This window comes from Accipiter gentilis, chromosome 4, assembly GCF_929443795.1.
Source record: "Accipiter gentilis chromosome 4, bAccGen1.1, whole genome shotgun sequence".
In the NCBI taxonomy this organism is placed as follows: Eukaryota; Metazoa; Chordata; class Aves; order Accipitriformes; family Accipitridae; genus Astur; species Astur gentilis.
The window spans coordinates 23,816,378-23,834,826 of record NC_064883.1 but is presented as its reverse complement, the minus strand read 5'-3'; the positions used below and the strand labels follow the sequence as shown (position 1 = coordinate 23,834,826).

Genomic DNA, 18,449 nt, shown 5'->3' with positions numbered 1-18,449 from the left:
AGAAGCATGCGGGAATTTTCTCTCAGATGGTTGAATTATTTATTAATAGGTTTACTGTGTGTGGTTAACAGTTTCCTCAAGGATCGCTAGCCTTGCCTCGTTTCTTTTAAACTAATGTTTGTGAATGTTTGTGTTTGTGCTGGTGCGTGTCATGTTCCCTGACTCTACAATGTTTATTATACTTTAGACAAATACCCCAGGGAGATTATGTAAAAAAGCCTGGAGAGGCCGACTCTTTTTATAGCGACATGCCTCCTGGAGTCAGCACAAACTCTGCATCTAGTTCTAAGAAGAGGTCTGCTTTTCTGTCGCATTTTCAGATTTCTACCTGTTCCATCACCCATTATTCCATTAGTCAGAACATTTCATTGTTTTGCAGCAGGTTTGAGTCTTTCTTCTTTCTTTGTGGAATGTTTGAAATAGCATCCTTTGTGCTTTGATTACTGATTTTTCTCAGATGCCCTGAGCTGCTAATTATTACAAATAGGCCAGAATAAACAAGTTTTCCATTGTAAACCAATTTTTGGTTAATCAAATTTTCATTGTCTCCCTGCTTGAGAATTGTTTTCAAGTAGGATCTAATAATAATTGCTGGCTCAAAAAAAATTAAATAAAACCCCACAGTTTTTTAAATCTTGGTCATGTAATCAAAGAAAAGGAACACTGTCTTGCTTCAATAGTAGTTATAAACATAAACTGTTCAATATAAATGTTATTTTTATATCTTCGTCAGTGTCATTAATTCATTGAGTTGACCTACACTTCTGGATAATATTCTTGCTGTCTCACATTAAAGATGGTGGTGCTTGCATTTTATTCCACTTACTAGGCTAGTATACTAAATGGTTGCTAAGTGTTGTCTTAGAAAATAATTCTACAAAGACTTTCTGTAGTTTTGTGCTTGCTATTATGAGGAACCAAGGAGGGCGTTAGATTTTGCCCTTGATGAGATATCACTAATTCTGTTATTGTTCCGGTTACTTAAAAAACCCAACAACATTTTAAAATGGAAAATTCACTGAAAAGCATTGAGAGTAATTTGTAATTGCTAAGGTCATTAGGTCATGATGCTCACCATCCCTCTGCAGTTAGAAATCCTTTAATTATAAAAATCTCCATCTAGCACTTTAAAATAATTTATGAGAAGCACTATGTTGTAGGAGGAATAGACTATCCTGAACTGCTTCATAAGAAAACTGCAATTCTCAATTCTTGTCTTGCTGAGCAGTCTATAACTGTGCAGTTGATGAAGCCATTTTCGTTGTTGTTATTTTGAAGGAAGAGAAGTGTATGGAAGGGATGCATTTGCAGTGACATTCGCTATTTGGGTGTAGCAGCTTGATCCTATATGCGACTTCATTCAGTCTGTTCTAATGAATATGTTATTAGAAAAACTGCAGTAGTGATTAATTAGTGATTTCTGATTTTTAAATTCAGCTTTTTTAGATGTGTGAGTGGATAAATAAATTTTTTTCAGGGAGCAAGTGTTAATCTTAAATAATGCAGTGTTTGTGTTGGAGAATCTTGTCATTTGGATAAAGTTTTGAAAAAAGTTTTGGGAAAGCAAGTTTTCATAGCTTTGTGTAAGCAGGTTCAAGTACCAGTTAAGAAAAATAGTTTCTTTTTAAATGAATGCCATTTAATGCATTTCTTCTTTCACTCAGTATCTGTGTTTCTTTTCATACTTCATTTATTTCATGTGTCTCTGTTTATGATTCGTTCCAAAAAGCTAATGGTTTCTAAGGTCTGTCTGTACTAGAGAGTTTTGTTGTTCCCCACCACCAGTTCAGGTATGTTGTGCCACTGTCAAGTCTGGAAAAGTAAGTCTGACAAATATTTCATTAACATTGTGGTGGAGCTGACATAGTCCTTCCATTTGAATGCCCGGAGTGCTATTTCCTACCTTCCAAGCTGATTTTGATTTGCTCTGTGTGCAGATATGGATGGCATCTCTTTGGAGATGTTAGAGTGACTGGGCCATTAGCTCCCTGGGCTACTCCATGCTGGAAAGCACTATGAAGTGTTAGTTGGTATTCAGAGGATGTTCAAGGGTTAAGACAGAACTTTATGATAACTCTTGCTGTTACGAGGTAGCAAACACTAAAACCAGTATATAGCAAGACATTCCTGAACCTGAAAATAGACCTTTAGGAAGAGAAAATTATTAAAAAAAACAGTCAGTGGATCTGTTGGTTCTCAGACATTTTGTGCTGTAATTAAGTTTGAATTAATTAAATCCTGGGCTTACTTCAGTGTGGCCTGGTCTTCTGGAAACTGAAGAGTATCTCTCAGATGCCTGTCCTCCAAGGAAAGCAGAGTCTGAAAAATGCAAGAGTATCCAGACTTAGAAACTACAGAAAAAGTTCCTTTAAGCAAAACTTCTTTGTAATAAATAAGTCATCTATTCTGACCAGTTTTCAACTTCCTCTTGAGTTCTGTTTTGGATGTAATTGTAGATCTTGTGGCAAACAGCTGAGCAGCAGCTCTGGTTCAACAGGAGGGAGCCTGTTGCAAAACCCCATGTGTTGGACATTGCCACACACATCTCTGGCTCTTAGAGGGTATACAAGAGGAAAGAAAAACTTCAGTTTGCACCAAGCACCTAGATATAAAAACTGTTTTTGGCTTTGAGTTTAGCGTTAGGAATATATACTGCAGTGACTGGCTGAGAAAATATAATAAAAATTAAGAATTAGCAAAAATGAGGCACTTACCGCTCCACTGAAGCTACCAGCGGTGGGTGGGAGGATGCTCATCACAGACTCCTGGGCCCCTGAGACTGGTAGCAGTGGGGTGAGGGAAGCAGTCCAGGCTTTCCTACAGCAGCACAAGGAGGGAGTGGGCAGCCTGCAGGTGGGATGTGCTTAACTGTGAGATAAAAAAAACCTTGAGATGAGCACAGTTGGAAGAGCATCTTCCAGCTAAGAACTGGGGCAGAGCTGCAAATCCAAAGGAAATCTGGTGTGCGCTGGTGTTTGTGCTTTCCACAGCAGACATGCAAGAAAGCAGTGCTGAAGCCTGGCTCTTGAACGTGGGCACACCGAACTGCTGCAGGGACAGCTGTGAAGCGTAACTGCAGGGTTTAACCAGAAATCCTGGATGCTCTGCTAGTGCAGACAGACCTTAGGCTGTGTTATGTCACCGGCCTCGGGAATGTGAGTCTCTGAACCACTGAGCTAACATTGATGTGAGATAATACCCTTAAAAATAACCGTATCTGAGCCCTCCTGTTCCAGGTCAAATGGATTATCTCATTCCTGGAGTGAAAGGATCCCAGATACAAAACATATTTCAGACATTTGTGAAAATGGGAGGCCTAGGAGTAATTCCTGGCAAGGTAAGTGTGAACCTCAGTGCTAGCCACAGTCGAAACCAGCCTCTGGGCTATTGCTGCTCTGCTGAAAGTTTAGCTGATCTTACGACAGCAGTATGGCTCCTTACAATTGTGCTAATTTAACCTGGAATTGGGATTTAGCAGTACCCTACTCAAGTACCTGTTTTGCACAATGCTTTGTCACATAGAAATGATGTTTAATTTCTCCCATTCCTCCAGTGTGAGCTAACATGAAAAAGAAGTCATCTTTTCACTCTTGCCAACTTCTGTGATTTTATCAGGCGGTGTTTAGTGGTTTTGCTGAAGTGTAGTGATTTTCTCAAATGAAAGCTGAAATTAAGGAGTTTTTTACAGTTGCAGCAAAAAGTAGAGAAGGATCACTTAGGTGTCAAGTGTAGCTGGTCTGAGGTAAATCAAGAGGAGCTGACCTGTGACTTTTAGATGGTTAAAGCTAATGAGGTAATGACTCTTTTGCTGGGGATACAAAAAGAATATACAGTTTGACATGGGACACAGGTGAGTTTCAAGTTGTTTTACCGTCTGTATCCTTTGATTTCTTTCAGGTAATATAGGAGGAAACAGAAAGAAAGTCAGAGGCAAAAGATTTAGGCCACGGTCTAATTCAACTGAGTAAGTCTGAACTTATAAAAGCAAAGCCAAAAAGTACGGTTTTCATATTTGTGTTTTGTAGATGGAGATTAAGAGTACTGAAAAGTAGACAGCTGCATTTTTTAATCTGTGGCCCATTCTGATTGCTGACTGATAATCTGGTAAATGGTTTGGCTAATGTATTTCAACCTCTTTTTATGTATTCTTTAAAAATTAACTATCAATTTTCTTTTTTATGTAGGCTTCCTCACAGTCGTTCCCATAGCAATTCCCAATGATGGTGGCAGCCTGCACCATCACTGCAGGCTTTTGTCTACAGTAAACTGCCATTGCTGAGTGTATCCTGGTTCAATACTGAATTTCTGATAACCTGTTTCCTACCCTTGTCTTCACCTTGGGTTGGGCCATTGCAGAGTTAGAGATTTGTATCTCTGCGTACCTGCCTGGAGGTTTTAGGAGAGGTATCTGTCTGCTTTGAGAGTACCCTGGAGTTTATCATTGTAAGCCTGAAACAGCCAGTCTTGAGTAAGCCCTGCAATAAATGGGTAATGAGAGTCCTTACCAAGCGACTGACCCCCAGACCCTTCTAGTATGGCTTAGAGTTGCTTTCTTATAATTTATTGGTTACATTTACTGAAGAGCCCATGTGTGCAGTGCTCCCCATAGGGAAAGAGCCTTCCTTATGTACTTAAGCCTGCTGGTTCAGGCTGCTTTTGTGAATGGTGAGTGGCTGGAAACATAATCTCTGGGCTTCTCAAGTACTGGCCTGCTCTTATAGCACTTACGCCACACGGGAACGGCCCCTTCTTTGACCATGGTGGCGATGGCAGTGCCCTTTCCCCCTATCATTAGTACAAACTTTACACCTCTATGAGCAAATGGGCTTGATACCAACCATGCTGGAAACAATAATGCTAAGTCCTCTCTGGGCCCTGCTTTCTTCAGTTTGGGCATTTTGAGTTTGTTCTGAAACTTTTCTTCCATCTGCAGTGCACTGTCTTGAGGTGAGTAGGCTCCGAAAGGTTCATAGAGAAGGCCCTCTGTTACAAATTACAGAAATAATAGTTTGATGCACATTGCAATTTTAACATTGCATGGTCAAAATGGCAACATGGAAGCAGAAATTTTAGCCCTAGATCCTTTGAAGGAGTTTATCTGCCAAATGCCCCTGAGCTCTTGGGCTTTGTGCTGATAAACTCTTACTGAAATGTTATTTTGCTTGTTTTCTTTTCTCTTTGCATGAGACAGTTTGATAAAAGCAAAATTGGTCTGACCAAACTGCCAAGAATACAAATGAGATTGCACATTCTTCTTTAGAAATTTGTCCTGTGCTTTCTGTCATTTTCCAATTGTATTTCTTAAAATTTGTTAAAAAAAGAAAAAAAAAGTTTAAATTAATGATACCATTATTCTATCATTCAGCAGAGGTGTACACTGGGGCTGAATTGGTCCATAAAGAATGAAACCAGATCAGCTCTTTTTAGCCTAGAGTGAATGTAACCGCATGGAAAGAGTATTGCTTTCAGTAAATATGCTGGTGGGCGTATTTTTTTCCTCTGTGCTGTTCAGCTGGTATATTACACATTTTCACTGAGAACTTTGGAGCACTAAATAAGTGGGTAGACAGAGAGAGTATGAGTTGGAAATCTTTTTCCCTCTAAATTTCTTTCTCTTTTAAAGGTGCCCCTGAATTTCCACCTAATTCCCTGCTTTCCTTCTTGCTGCTTATTACAGTCTCTCAACCCAGCAGCGGCCCTGGTGCTAGAGGGAGGAGGCTTCTACTTCCCAAGGGCTGTGCACAGCCTGTTAGGGACGAAGCACAGCACGTGTGTTCCTGAGAGAGACCTGCCAGGCAGGAAAATGCTCTTTCTCCTGATGGGGTCTATCCTGGACTGCATGGGACCACATATCCTGGGTCCATATCCTGGACTTAACTCCTTTGGCAAGCCTGTCACCCCTTGGAGAGACAGCTCCCACTGAATGATCCACGTGCTGTGTCGATTTGGTGGGGAATGGAAAGAATTACCGAGGGTGCACAGTGACTCTGGTCAGAGAGATAACTTCCTTTGTGAGCAGAGAAAATTGACTGAGAATGATCTAACTGTGGCCAGCATTTACTCATTTAGGAAAACAAAAAGCAACACCGGCTGCTTTGAGGATGCCTCAGAATACATGGAGGCTTTTCCCAGACAGATCTACCTTCTTACGTTCCCTGGGAAATATAGAATAATATTTAAATCTGTTCTGAAACAGTGGACAGCATTTGGAAAATCCACCGTTGTGGCCCCTGGGAGTCCAATAAAGCATCCTTGTTGAGATGGAAGAAAAGGGGTAACACTGTTACCTGTTAGTAGTAGAGACAGTGTAGTTAACCACTAGAAAATTGGGCTCATTGGGTGCTGAATTCAATTTTTTTTTTAAGCAGGTGTGCACTAATACAGTTCCCTACAAAAGTATCTGACGTATGTGTAAGTCTGCAGTAGCCGCACATATTATGCACAGGGGTTTTTTTGTATACAGCCAAGAACTAGATAGAGACTCATGCCATGAATCATTTAAACAAAATTTCTGAAGTACTGAGCAAGGTTTGAGCTCTGCAGCCCTCATGAGCAGCACTGACAGGAGGGTTGCAAGCACACTGGGCAGTTCCTGAAAAATCTACTGCTCGTGCCTTTGTGTGACCCCTTGTACCTAACAGATACATGAACAAGGCTTCTGCTAAGGGTATAGTTCTATGGAGACTGCTAAAGCTCTTTTGGGTTGTTTTTAATTGTTTCTAGATGTTTTAAAACAAAATTTGTGTTCTTTACTAAAGGTAGATGGTTCAGTTCACATGGAAGGTATGCCAAGAAGTCAAATATTTCTGTGGCTTTTTCAGAAACACGGTTGATGAAATGGCCTGATAAAACAAGTTTTCTATTAAAATCAATTAGAGTTATACAGGAATGATAATAAGAATTTTCTGAATAAGCTGACACTTTAATTGGGAGCTTGTGTTAAAACAAGTTCCAGGGAACATGCGTTTTGCCAAATAGCAATTCTGACCTTTGTTAATTTGCACTGCTTTTCCTATAAGCGTTTGTCGTCCTCATTGTTATAACTGATACAAACATCTTTGGCTTAGACTTTCTATTATATATTGTCTTTTTGCAGCAGGGTAACCCATGCATCTGAGCCTGGGCTTTCTCTCGCCCACCAAATCCCGGCCCAAGGCATAAGCCCAGGGGGTTCTGACCACCCCCAAACAGGGAGTCGGGATCACAGGTCAGTCTCACCTGCCCCTGCATTCTGGGCTGCCATTTTATCCCGTGAAAAGTCCTTTCCCTCAGTATACAATAGTTTCACTGTGGCAAAACACTGTGATTGCTTGGAGGTGCTCCTGCTGATGCAGCGCTAGCTAACCTTCCTCCTCGCCAGCCTGAGGAGTACAAGTCCTCTTGAGCCCAGGTCTTTTGCCTTGTTGCATGTTGCGCTACAAGCCAAATCGAGCTGTTGGTCTAGCTGTAGGCTTACGTGTAAGGATACCTGTGTTTTAAAGCGGAATTTCTCAGTGAAAGAAAATGCAGATCCTGGCCATCACTAATGAACATGTGGCCAGGAAGATCAGCCTGAGAGCTTTCTAATGGTATCACATAATGGTCTGCAGTAACTCAAGTTTAACCTTTCTGTAACAGATGAATTGAGGTGGTGAACGACGGTCTGTAGTACAACCAGACCCAGGAAACCCTGCAACACGGTTGTGCAACAACTGCATGCTTTGATACCACCTTACACTTTGTTTTCCAATACAGGAAGCCAGATTGGGAGTGTTTCATGGTTACCAAAAGACACTTTCAAATGAAAAAAAGCAAGTCAAAACTACTGCATCGAGTACAAGAAAATGTGTAGTGCACCTACAATTAAAGCTAAAGCAGAAGTTTATTAGTTCCTGATAATGCTGGCGTCAGCCTGTTGCTTCACTTGCAGTTCATCTGTTGCTGCGCTACCACCTTTGATGTTTTCTTTCTCTAAGAGCCCAAGCTGGAAAGCATAAAGCACTCCCGATTCCTGATAAATAAGCGAGCTGAGGAAGCTACTTAGAAGCACTTGTGGCTGAGGGCGAGTACTTTCTGAGAGCTGTGGCTGTGCTTGTGCGGGGCGGGGAGGAGAAGTTCCAGAGCAAAAAAGGAGCAAAAGAAGTCGAAAAAGTGCTGCTGCTTTTGTCGTCAACGTGGTTTGAAATATGGTGGGGGTTGAATGACATGATCTGGCCCAACCTTTACTCATCTGAGCAATCCCTTGTGAGGCCTCTTCCCATGTGTGAGGTCATTGGAGTCACTTATTAACAAGGGTGGCGAGAACTGGCCCAGAAATATTGAAAATAACTTAAAGAGGAATTTTCTTTCCCTTTTTCCTTGGTTACAATTTGTTTCCTATTTCAGAGTGTGCTAGTCTCTATTATATAAAGGTGGTGATCACAAATAATCGTTAAACTGTTGCCATTCTTATACAACAAGAACAGACTTTAAATTGGACCAGGCAGACTCCTGTTTCTACATTGCCCTTTTTTCTTAACATGACAGAGGGGGAGCAATTCACTAACCTTGTTATTGGGGGCTAAGAGAAACCAGTTACAGAAAAATTTCTTCTTTCCTGGTAATATTACTGTCAGATAATTCAACACTGTTTTTATTTCAGAGTTTTCATGTAGCTAATATGAGTGTGCAGCTCAGACTTTTTTCCTAAAAAGTGTGGGTTTGGTATCAAGATTGCTTCTGTAAAATGTGAGATAACTCTGCAGCCCACCTCCATTAAAGCTTCTTGTGGTCCTACAAATTAAATGATCATCTCAAAATCAGAGAGTTATTTGCACATAAGTGTAAAAAGTGCCACTGTAGTGGCAAACAATTCAAGCCTTTTAACACACTGAGGCTGAAATTCATTCCTGTAGAAAGGGCCAAGCCCAAGTTTCTGTGCTCATTAGGCTATTATCTTGCAATTTATTCTAGCTGTGTGAAAACATATGTCTTCAACAAGCAAACTGCAGGATTGGAGCCAAAATGCCCCTTCATCCTTATTCTGAGATCATGAGAGGAGTTCAGACAATAAGCTTAATGCTGGCCCTCTGCATGGGAGTGAATTTTACCCTTAAGACATTAAATGAATGATGTATCCCAAAGAGTTTCCAGGTTAATCAAACATATGAGTCTTCTTGTAGGTCAGATTTTTTCATGCAGTTGTACACGTTGCCTAGTCCTCACCCAACATCCATACTGATTTATTTGCCATAGTCACTTGCATTTTGGGGATGAAGACATCCTTGCTAAGCTTGTGCTGTGTGTTCTCAGATTTTCTATTCTTGTTCTTCTGCTTTCTCTGTTCCTTCCATTGCTTTCTGCAGGTATTTAAACCCATGGTTCAAAAGAGAATATAATGTAGCTAAGTGGGTAGAAGATGTGAATAAAAACACTGAAGGACCATACTTTAGGTATTTTGTAAATTAATTCTATATAATATTTAAGAGCTGTTCCAGCATATACAAATATCTTGGGACTCCTACCTTGTATAAATCAATACAAGTTTCTGTAGGTGCAAAGGGCCCCTCTTCTTTTGCTGCATTTTGATGTCTGTTTTTGGCTTCATGTGCAATTTACAATTCTTTTTCTGAATGTTTTAATGAAGCCATTGAAAAGGGTGTGTGTAGTGCATGCATTCCCACCATCATCTATAGCTTGTAGTAGCTTTCTCATCATTTTATGCCAAGTAGTGTTTTATGGGCATGAGACATATTTATCACTAATAAAGTAGTATTAACTTAAATAGAATGTAATTTACTGAAGCAAGTAGTTTCATAACACATTGACTCTACCCACTGTCTTATATAGTGCATACTAAAATTTACATGAAAAAAAAAAAGTAGCAGTATTTTACCCTCAGCATACAATGAAATAATTAATATATTGTAATTGGAAAAATAAATGTATGAGAATATACTCTGTGCTCTATTTATCAAACCACTAATGAATCTGTTACAAGTGAGTGTAGGGTTCAACCGAAATATCACTTGTTTTTGAGAGGGGAAGGTGTGTATTATTTGATGTATTCCAAGTTAAAGGAAGAAGCATGCATGAGGCTGGCCTCCCTGTTGTACACGAATCAGGAGTCCGAGAACATTTTAGTGGATTCCCGAAAGACACAATCCCACAGCTGAGAAAAGTTTGCATCAGCTGAAAAAATCAGCTAGCATAGGAGAGAATGGAAGACAATTTATGACAAATAATATAAAACATAAAAGAAATTGATGAAGCTGTAAGTTGACATATCAAAAATGAAGCTGAAACAAGAATTATGGAAACAAAAAGAAAAAGAACACAAAGCAAAATCTTTAGCCAAAACAGTGAAGGATGGTAAGAACGAGTAAACAGAATCTTAACTGTAATTTTGCTACATTAGTAGACCTAATAATAGTGCAAAAGGGCAGAAACAGTCACTAAATAAGTCCGGTGTGTATTTGGGAAAAAACCATGATGGAGTTGAATCACAAGATGCTAATGAAACATTTTCTTTCTAATAGTAGCACTGGCAGATATTAAATAGCAGAGTGGGAATTTAGTCATTTTTAGAAATAAAAATGCCACAAAGCCTTAAAAGAGCATAAAATTGTCACTTTTTTAAACCATTTGTGTTTGCTTTCAAGAACTCTTAAATCACAGAGCCAGTTTCAGAAAGGTTTTCCAATGAACAAATAGGGCAAATAAGGTAAATTTAAGCCTGCCAGTCCTGATCTCAGTCCTGAACAAGGAGTAAAAATCCCTGACACAAGAATCCAAGGCTTATGGGAGAATGTTGTGATTTTGCCAACCAGTATCAGCCAGGTCTCTGTGTGGTGCTTGGACATTCAGGCATGGTGTATTATGAGTCCAGTAGTTTTACCATTGTTGGTTTTAGCATTGGGATACAGGATCCAGTTCTGGTGCTCACAGTTCAACAAGCATGGTCAAGAACTGGGGAGGTTTAAGCCCTGAGAAATGTTAGAAGGGACTGCAGGGCCTCAAGCTGTTCAGTTTAACAGAGCAGGCAGGCTGAGATGGATGATGACCAAAAGTCACTGGAAGGTGAAATTAGGCAAGCTCGCACTAGAAATGAGGTGTGTTTTTATTAGCAAACCTTTTCCTAAAAACACCCTCTGGACCTTTGTTGTTCAGGCAAGGCCATCAGTCACTCACCATAATCTAACCCCATAGCTGTCTTTCAGGGTGTTTGTATCAGAAGCCCTTTGGTCACAATAAACAAAGATATTGATGGGATATGATGATAACACTGGTTTAGAATATGTTACTTTAATTGGTTTAGTTAAACAGGTTTAAATTCCTGTGTGGATACTCTTAATTTGGTTTTCGTCTTTTAATATCTCTATATCTTGATTTAGTAACTAGATTAAATTGATAGGAGTGTACCCCACCCCTGAGGGTTTTCAACTGTTGCACAGTTTCAACTGAAGCCACGACGTTTCTAATTGTATTTGAGATAAACCAGGAATTTTTTTGCATGTAGATGAGGATTAAGCTGCCCCATGTGAGTTTTAAGTGGTGTATATCAGCAGAGATGAAACATAAATTAAAAATCTTACACCATAGCAGCTTACTAATGACTGTCTGCAGCAGTAGCTTTAGGAATGAGAGAGAAACTAGAATAAATTTAGAAACCTATATGTCCTAATTAATTGAGGTAACCATGGGGAAGTATTCTGCCAGCATATTATGGAAGGCAAAGGATCAAATTTTCTCCTGGGATGAATTGCCATGGGTTTATGAGAGGTTGTACTGAACAGTTTCTCCCCAAAACTCAGGTGCAGTTTTGGTAAATGTCACAGACTGGAAAATACTGTTCCTAGGAATGGTGTGTCTGAACATCACATGGCTGGGTTTTGAACCTGTGAAGTAATTCACGAACAAAACAAAACAAACCGTGTTAGATGAACCAGAAAGGATGAAGTCAGACTGTCCAGCTGATACTATGTTTTAGGAATCATAGCCCAGGATAAGATATTTATGCCAGATAATTAGCTGAATAGTATTTTTGTTGCTAATCTTTGGTTTGTCTTTTCTTTTGAAGACAGCCTGAAAGTAACACTGCTGTTTTGCATGTCTCCCTATGGTTTTAGGAATAATGTGTTGATGGCTGTTGCTGTTGCAGGTAGAGTAAAGTAAAATTACAAAAAAAGACAAAAATCCTTCCTACAGTTCCTGCAAATGATGCAGATTTTCAGAAAATAGCAATATTGAGTATCACAAAGACTTTCTCTATTAGGTTAAAAAAATTTATATAAATCAAAATTTCTCTCTGTCACCTGGTGTCCTAGTTATTAATTTTTTTCTAGTCTACAAGTCTAATGGGTATTTCTATATAATTACTTTTTGTTAATGATAATAATAATAGTAGCTGGTATCTCTGGTGCCTGAAAGCTCCCAGCTGTGGGATTTCCTTCAGTAAGAAAATGAGATCTGTAAAGAAAAACCTCATTTTCCTGCTCAAAGTATAGGCTAGATTTTAATTTTACATGCCAGGCTATGGCTGTGTAACCCAAGCAATAAACCCAGGCAGGAAACCTTTCCCTGATTTCAGCTTTGCTGCAAGGTGTGCTGTTTTACCAGTGTGATACTACTGCTTATTTTGTTACTGCTAATTGCAGTGGCTACCATACAGACTGATCTTACATAATACAGTTTAAGATTACTCGAAATCCTCACTGAATCTTAAAAGACTCAGGATGGTGGTATCAGAAAATAAACTGTCAGAATCCCCAAATGTGGCATTTCTATGGATAATTATAGACAAAAAAAGACTGGAAGGCACCTACTGAAGCACTGAGCTGCCTACATTTGATTTAATGCAAATATTTACAGTAACAGATTCTGTAGGAGTTGTTTAAAGAGAAAAATAGTTTACAAAAACCCCAGGTTTTTTAGAGGGAGACCCAAGCCACATACCCAGAAGGAGAATGGCCATCCCATGTCAGAAGGGCAGTGGCAAGGGGCATGGAAGGCAGGAGACAACAGGCTATAATTTCCCTCCTATTTTTAATGTGCTTTGGTGTCCTGGCTGTCTTCTTCCTCGATTTCTTCTCAGCTCTTCCTCAGCTGATCATTAGCCAGAGTTGGTTCTGCTGCTTTGCCAGGTCCATTGCCTTCTCTGTGAGCATCCAGCTGAGGCCAGAGCTGTGACCAGCCACTAGCTCCCTGCTCTTGCCGAGGCAGCTTTAGGCCGTGTTTAAAGGGGGAAAAAAAAAAAAGTTTTCTCCATTACAACCAAAGCAAAATATTGGCCTTGTTGGCAGACAATGAAAAAAATGCCTATTGATGTCAGTAGGATCAGGATTTCATTTCAAGAGTTAGGGAGAAGAATTCATTGAAGTGTGTGAATGCCTGCTTCTGGGCCATTGTTGTTCTTAAAGCGGATGGCTCAGACCACAGCCTTAGCCTCTTCTGCAGCCCCCCATAAGCTGAGCCTCCCCTCTGCCGCTGCACTTTCTGAGGAAACTTGAGCACATTTGTGGTTTTTAAAAGTAATTGCATTTAAAATGTTAAAATGTTTAGCCACATCAGTGTTTTTAGAAGATCCCAATTTCCTAATGTAGGATAATTTAGGCTGATGATGTCCTACAAAGAGCTGAACCCACAGCAGCAAAGGTCGGGTTAGGCTGACAGTATCTGCCTTTGGGCTTGAAATACTTTCACCGGGTTGAATGTTAATTGGATTTCATTAAATTATTTTAGTCTGCGAAACAGAATCAAGCACAGCTTGTGAACAGTTCAGATCTGTCAGGGCCACCTGCCTTGAGTTCAGCTAAAATGACATGCAAGACGAAGTCTCAAGATGTTTAGTTGTGTGACCGGGTGACACATTTCACACCGTCTCTTGTGGGCCAACACTCTCCCTGTTGAGGTGATGAGAAGGCAGAGCAGGCAGGCGCCTGGCTGCAGGAGAGCGCATGCAGATGTCCTCCCGCTGCCACAGTGTTTTGTTGTGAATCACAGCATGGTCTCCCCACACTCTCAGTTTCAGCTTCCAGGACAGAAAGACAGGTGCAAAATGGCCAGTACCTCTTGCTTTCTGGTCAGAAATTAGAAGTCTTGCAATGCCCTGAGGTGCATGGCTTCATTTGCGGTTGGCACTAAAACCTCTGAATCTCTGTCATGGCGTGTACAGGGCAGAAGGCAGTGCTAGGTTCTTCTATAAATTTCAGCTGGAAGCAACATTTGGCATGAAAGCTAATGGATTTGTTCGCAGGCTAACTAAAACCCCAGTGAAAGCTAAATGGATCCCACCCTTGACCAAAACTGCAAAGTTTTGCCTACCTTTAACCCCAGCATTACCTTGCAAGTGTCCCTGAATGCTGTCTTTCTTCCATCCTGTAAATGAGAAACGTCATGTCTGGCTCTTTCTCATTTAAAGTATATGTAAATCTGGGATACACAGCACACACAATCGCAGGGCATAACCTGAAAGGTGATAAAAAACACCTCAAACAACTACGCTTATCACACAAGACGCATTGTAAGATGTGTGAGCATACGGTTAGTAGTGATATGTTTTCACAGTCACAGTAGATGGCACTAAAGATCACAAAAACCAGCCTGTAACCGTAGCAAAAATAAGTGGGGAGGCCCTGTGAGGGGAGGGCAAGGTCATTTCTGTAAGTGTGCAACTGCATCTTAGATGTATCGATGTAGATTTGCAAAGGCAAGTGAGCAGCGATGTGCACACCAGTTAGGGTGCAAACTGTAGTTGAGCAGGTAACGCAAAGGGGATTTGAGAAGAAGGAAATGTAGGCAGCTACACTGGAGGTCCGGGCTTCAAAATCATTTGAAAAGGCAGCATTGTGTTTCAGTTATGATGCAAAGCTGCCTGGCTAAAGGCTCAGTTAGGGATCCTGGTCAGAGGACATGCTGTGCAGGGAAAACGTTCAAGATGCCCCATCCTTGGGGGGTTACTGCTCCTTCCAGGATCACCTGCGCAGGCTGATGGACAGGTGGGTTGGCCATGGCTTTCCCTCTCACCATGGCCTGCTCTTGCAGTGCCTAAAATAACCCGTGGGAAGAGCCTGTGGTGTGCAGGAGGTGATGTTGCCCCTGGTTGTAGCACAAGGGATGGGAGATGCCTTTGTTCTGCGTGCCACCTCCTGGCTGTGGTGCCTATATAAACAGCTTTCTGATAGGGCTTGCCAAGTCTGATCTAACATCCCCAGTTTCTTGCTTCTAATGTCTAGGTGCATTGATATAAATTCAAACATGAGCATTTTAAATTCTCCTGCAGCTGTGGGGCAAAATTCATGAATAATTGGATTACTAATAATAGGTAAAATCTGCTCTCCTTATCTTCCCTCCTTTCTCTTCTCCTTATTTTTTTTTTCATTCTACATCCACTAATACTTTATTAGTGATCCTTATCAGTCCAAGTGTGGGCAGAGGTGAGAGGACTTGTATGGGTAGTGAACAGCAGGGCACTGTTGAGAACCTTTCCCTGGATTATTTTTTTTTTTTTTTTAAATAACCTGTTTTCTTGCATGTGCAGTTTGGTGCCCAGATCTGTGATGCTGGACATAGGAAGAGCTTGTTTTATACTGCAGGAGCTGTTTGAAATTTTCTTCCTGAAAACATTCACATATGTCCAGTTCATCTTAATGGGTGATCAAAGTGCATGGGCTGAAGATGTGCTCTTCCATGTTTGGATAATTGTACCAGCCTAAATCTTTCAAGTGCTGAACTTAGAGGCTACCGCATGAGGCGTTAGAGCATCATAAGCCAGATTGGAGAGCTCTCGCCATATAATTTCCATTGACACCTTGTTGCTCGTGGCTACCATCAATCATTGTTTGTATGGGAGACGAGAGTGTGCTGTTGTAGGGAGCTACAGACACAAGAAAATGATATATTAGTCCAAAATAAAAGATTAATTATTTAAAGGTAAATTAATTTCATTTAGTAATAGAGATACGAAACAATTCCAGACGCAAAAGAGTCCCTGCCTTGTCTGTAATCCTCTCTAGATGAAATGACATGATCCTGCAAATCCTGGAGCCAGGGATGTGGGGCGGTCTCTCAGGGGTGGCTCCTTGGTATCAGCGATGGTGCTCATCACTGGGGTCTACAGCTGCACAACACGCAGCCTGCTGCTGCATTTGAGGGCCTTGGAAGACCTATCTGTAGAAACCGAGGGAAACCTTCCATCTTCAGGGATGCGCTAAGCTCAGAAGATAGTAGGCAGCAGTGCTCAGGGAGGGTCCGGGTGGTGTGCCTGCGCTAGTGGGAGGCCTCCTTTGAAAAATGCCCTCAGTCTGCAAAACAGAACAAGGCCAGGGTAGCTCAATTTTTCTACTTTGAGGCTTTTTTCCCCTTTTATTCTGCCCAGATTTAGAGCCTGATAGGAACCTCTCAAGTGGGAAAAGTGCAGAATCTCAAAACAGAAGCGTAAGAGTTTTTCTTGGGTATAAAATTTCAGTCAATAATGTGCTGCTGCCTTATTGACATGAAAAGAATGCCTTTCATGTGATACAAACATTTACTTGCTCCTGCTTACTCTACTCACCTTGTACAGAAATGCTGATTGCCATTGACTAATCAGTCCATTTTTGTATATTCTCATCAGACTCTTTCTTTGGCTGGAACAATATGCACTGTATGATGCTTGCATGTCTAATAATTTGTTATTAGCACTTTGTATATGCCTTTGTTACTTCACAACTAACAGTTTGGCCTCCAAGTGCATGCATTTATGTAAATTAATGTGTTATAAAAGAATAGATTTATTTGCTATGTTTGTATCAATGTAGGAGATGTGTAAGATGCATAAAGACACTGATAAATGCCATTTAGTCACTGGCAGAAGACATTGTTCAGCTTGTATTTATACAATCACTGTTTCTATTTAGGCTTCATAATGCTATGTCTATCTTTTAGATCTGTATTTATTCAATTGCAGATTTGGTTGTTAATTTCATAATGATTAATTACAGTACCATATAAAACAGTTTAAGAAATAATTTTTGTTATGCATTACAATTCTAATAAGAAGTAGGAAATTTTCTTTTTTTCTTCCAGTGTTCCTGAAAGCTATAAATACCTTTATTCGTATCATGAAATTATTAGACTACTGATCAAACAACTTTATCCCCCTGATACTGAGCTAATAATAAACTATATACTTGGTTCTGAACCAAGCTTCAGAGTAATGGCAGTTGCTGTTGCAGTGCTAGGACCTGAAAACATCACATTTATTTTGTGTGTTTCAACATCTCAGGACACTGTCTCCTGCAAAGTCTCCATCTTCGTCCACTGGATCTATTGCTTCCAGCAGAAAATACCCTTACCCGATGCCACCGCTTCCTGACGAAGAGAAAAAAGCCAACAGGCAAAGTGCCAGGGTATGTGTCCTTCTTCTCTGTGCATTTCATCAGTGACTTGATTTACTGGTAGTTTTTTGAAAGGAGAGTGTGGCAGATCAGCATCTTTGACTAACAGCGAGAGCAGCAGTGGCATTTCCTTCGTACCCTTAACTCCAGAAGCTGCCGAAGGCCAAGCCTCTGGCAGTGATTAGTGCAGCCTCGGTGGCCGTGTTTACAGATATCCGTTCAGGTTGCTCTTAAACCGGCCCCAAAGCCCAGATTTCACTGGTTGTCTTACTTCAAGCTGGGAGCGTGCCTGAGGCAGCCTTTGGGCTGCGGAGGACGGGCAGCCCTGGAGCTGGCGGTGCATCTGGCTCTCCTCCCTTACCCCTTGCAGGGGGCTGACACTGCCAGCAGCTCTGATTCAGGCTGGGGGGCAGCTGCTTTCCAGCTCTGCGGAAGGGTAACTATATTGCAGTTAAGGAGAATGTGGAGGGCTTGTATCAAGCCCTTGCAGACCTGGAGGGACTTTGCTGTCTCGTGCCCTGAGCCCACCTTGCCCCCCCCAAGGTGGGCAGGAACCACTGGAACGTGCTGTAGATGGTGATGCTGCTCTGCAGGGAGAGATTTCCAGCTGCTGCCAAAAGGCAACGCTAGCTGTTGCTCCCTTTGTATCAATTCAGACATAGCAGATACTTGAATAAGCAAAAAAACCTCTGAAATGTACTTTAGGAGTTTTACTGGTGGCAGCTTTAGTTCATGTTCCTGACACAGATGAGATTCCCATCTCTGCTCTCTGTTCTTTTTTTCCAAGAAAAAAAGGGAGTGGAGTGCTGCTGAGACGCCCTGCGTGCTGCCACCCCCATGTCCTGCTTGGGGCAGAAAGCCTTGTGAGGGGCAGCACAGGGTCTCCCACGTGCATATGGAGCAGAGCAGCTTGGGGCAAGGGCTGCATTGATGTTTCTCAGCCCTGGAGCTGCCTCGGCACTAGCTCAAACCCATGGCAGAAATACATGCTGCTCTGAGCAGAGTCAGGCAGAAGAGACTGGGAAATTACACTAACGTTAGTGGAGCTATAAGGTAAAAGCTGTCTAACACAAAGTTGATGCTACACTGACATTTTTCCTTCAAACTCTCCACACT

At 41.2% G+C, this 18,449-nt stretch overlaps 1 protein-coding gene across 8 annotated transcripts in view; it reads left to right on the top strand.

The window, feature by feature from the left end:
• ADAM22 (ADAM metallopeptidase domain 22) overlaps positions 1 to 18,449 on the top strand; it is a 139,991-nt gene that overhangs the window by 114,303 nt on the left and 7,239 nt on the right. For 2 of the 8 annotated variants that reach the window (XM_049798181.1, XM_049798188.1), the window contains 5 exons: positions 188 to 382; positions 3,237 to 3,337; positions 3,898 to 3,964; positions 7,097 to 7,207; positions 17,222 to 17,345. In XM_049798181.1, coding sequence (XP_049654138.1) covers positions 188 to 382; positions 3,237 to 3,337; positions 3,898 to 3,964; positions 7,097 to 7,207; positions 17,222 to 17,345 — 598 coding nt within the window. Of the gene's footprint in view, positions 1 to 187; positions 383 to 3,236; positions 3,338 to 3,897; positions 3,965 to 7,096; positions 7,208 to 9,323; positions 9,411 to 17,221; positions 17,346 to 18,449 lie in introns of all 8 variants that reach the window. The other 6 variants (XM_049798189.1, XM_049798185.1, XM_049798183.1 and 3 more) reach the window with 6 other exon arrangements.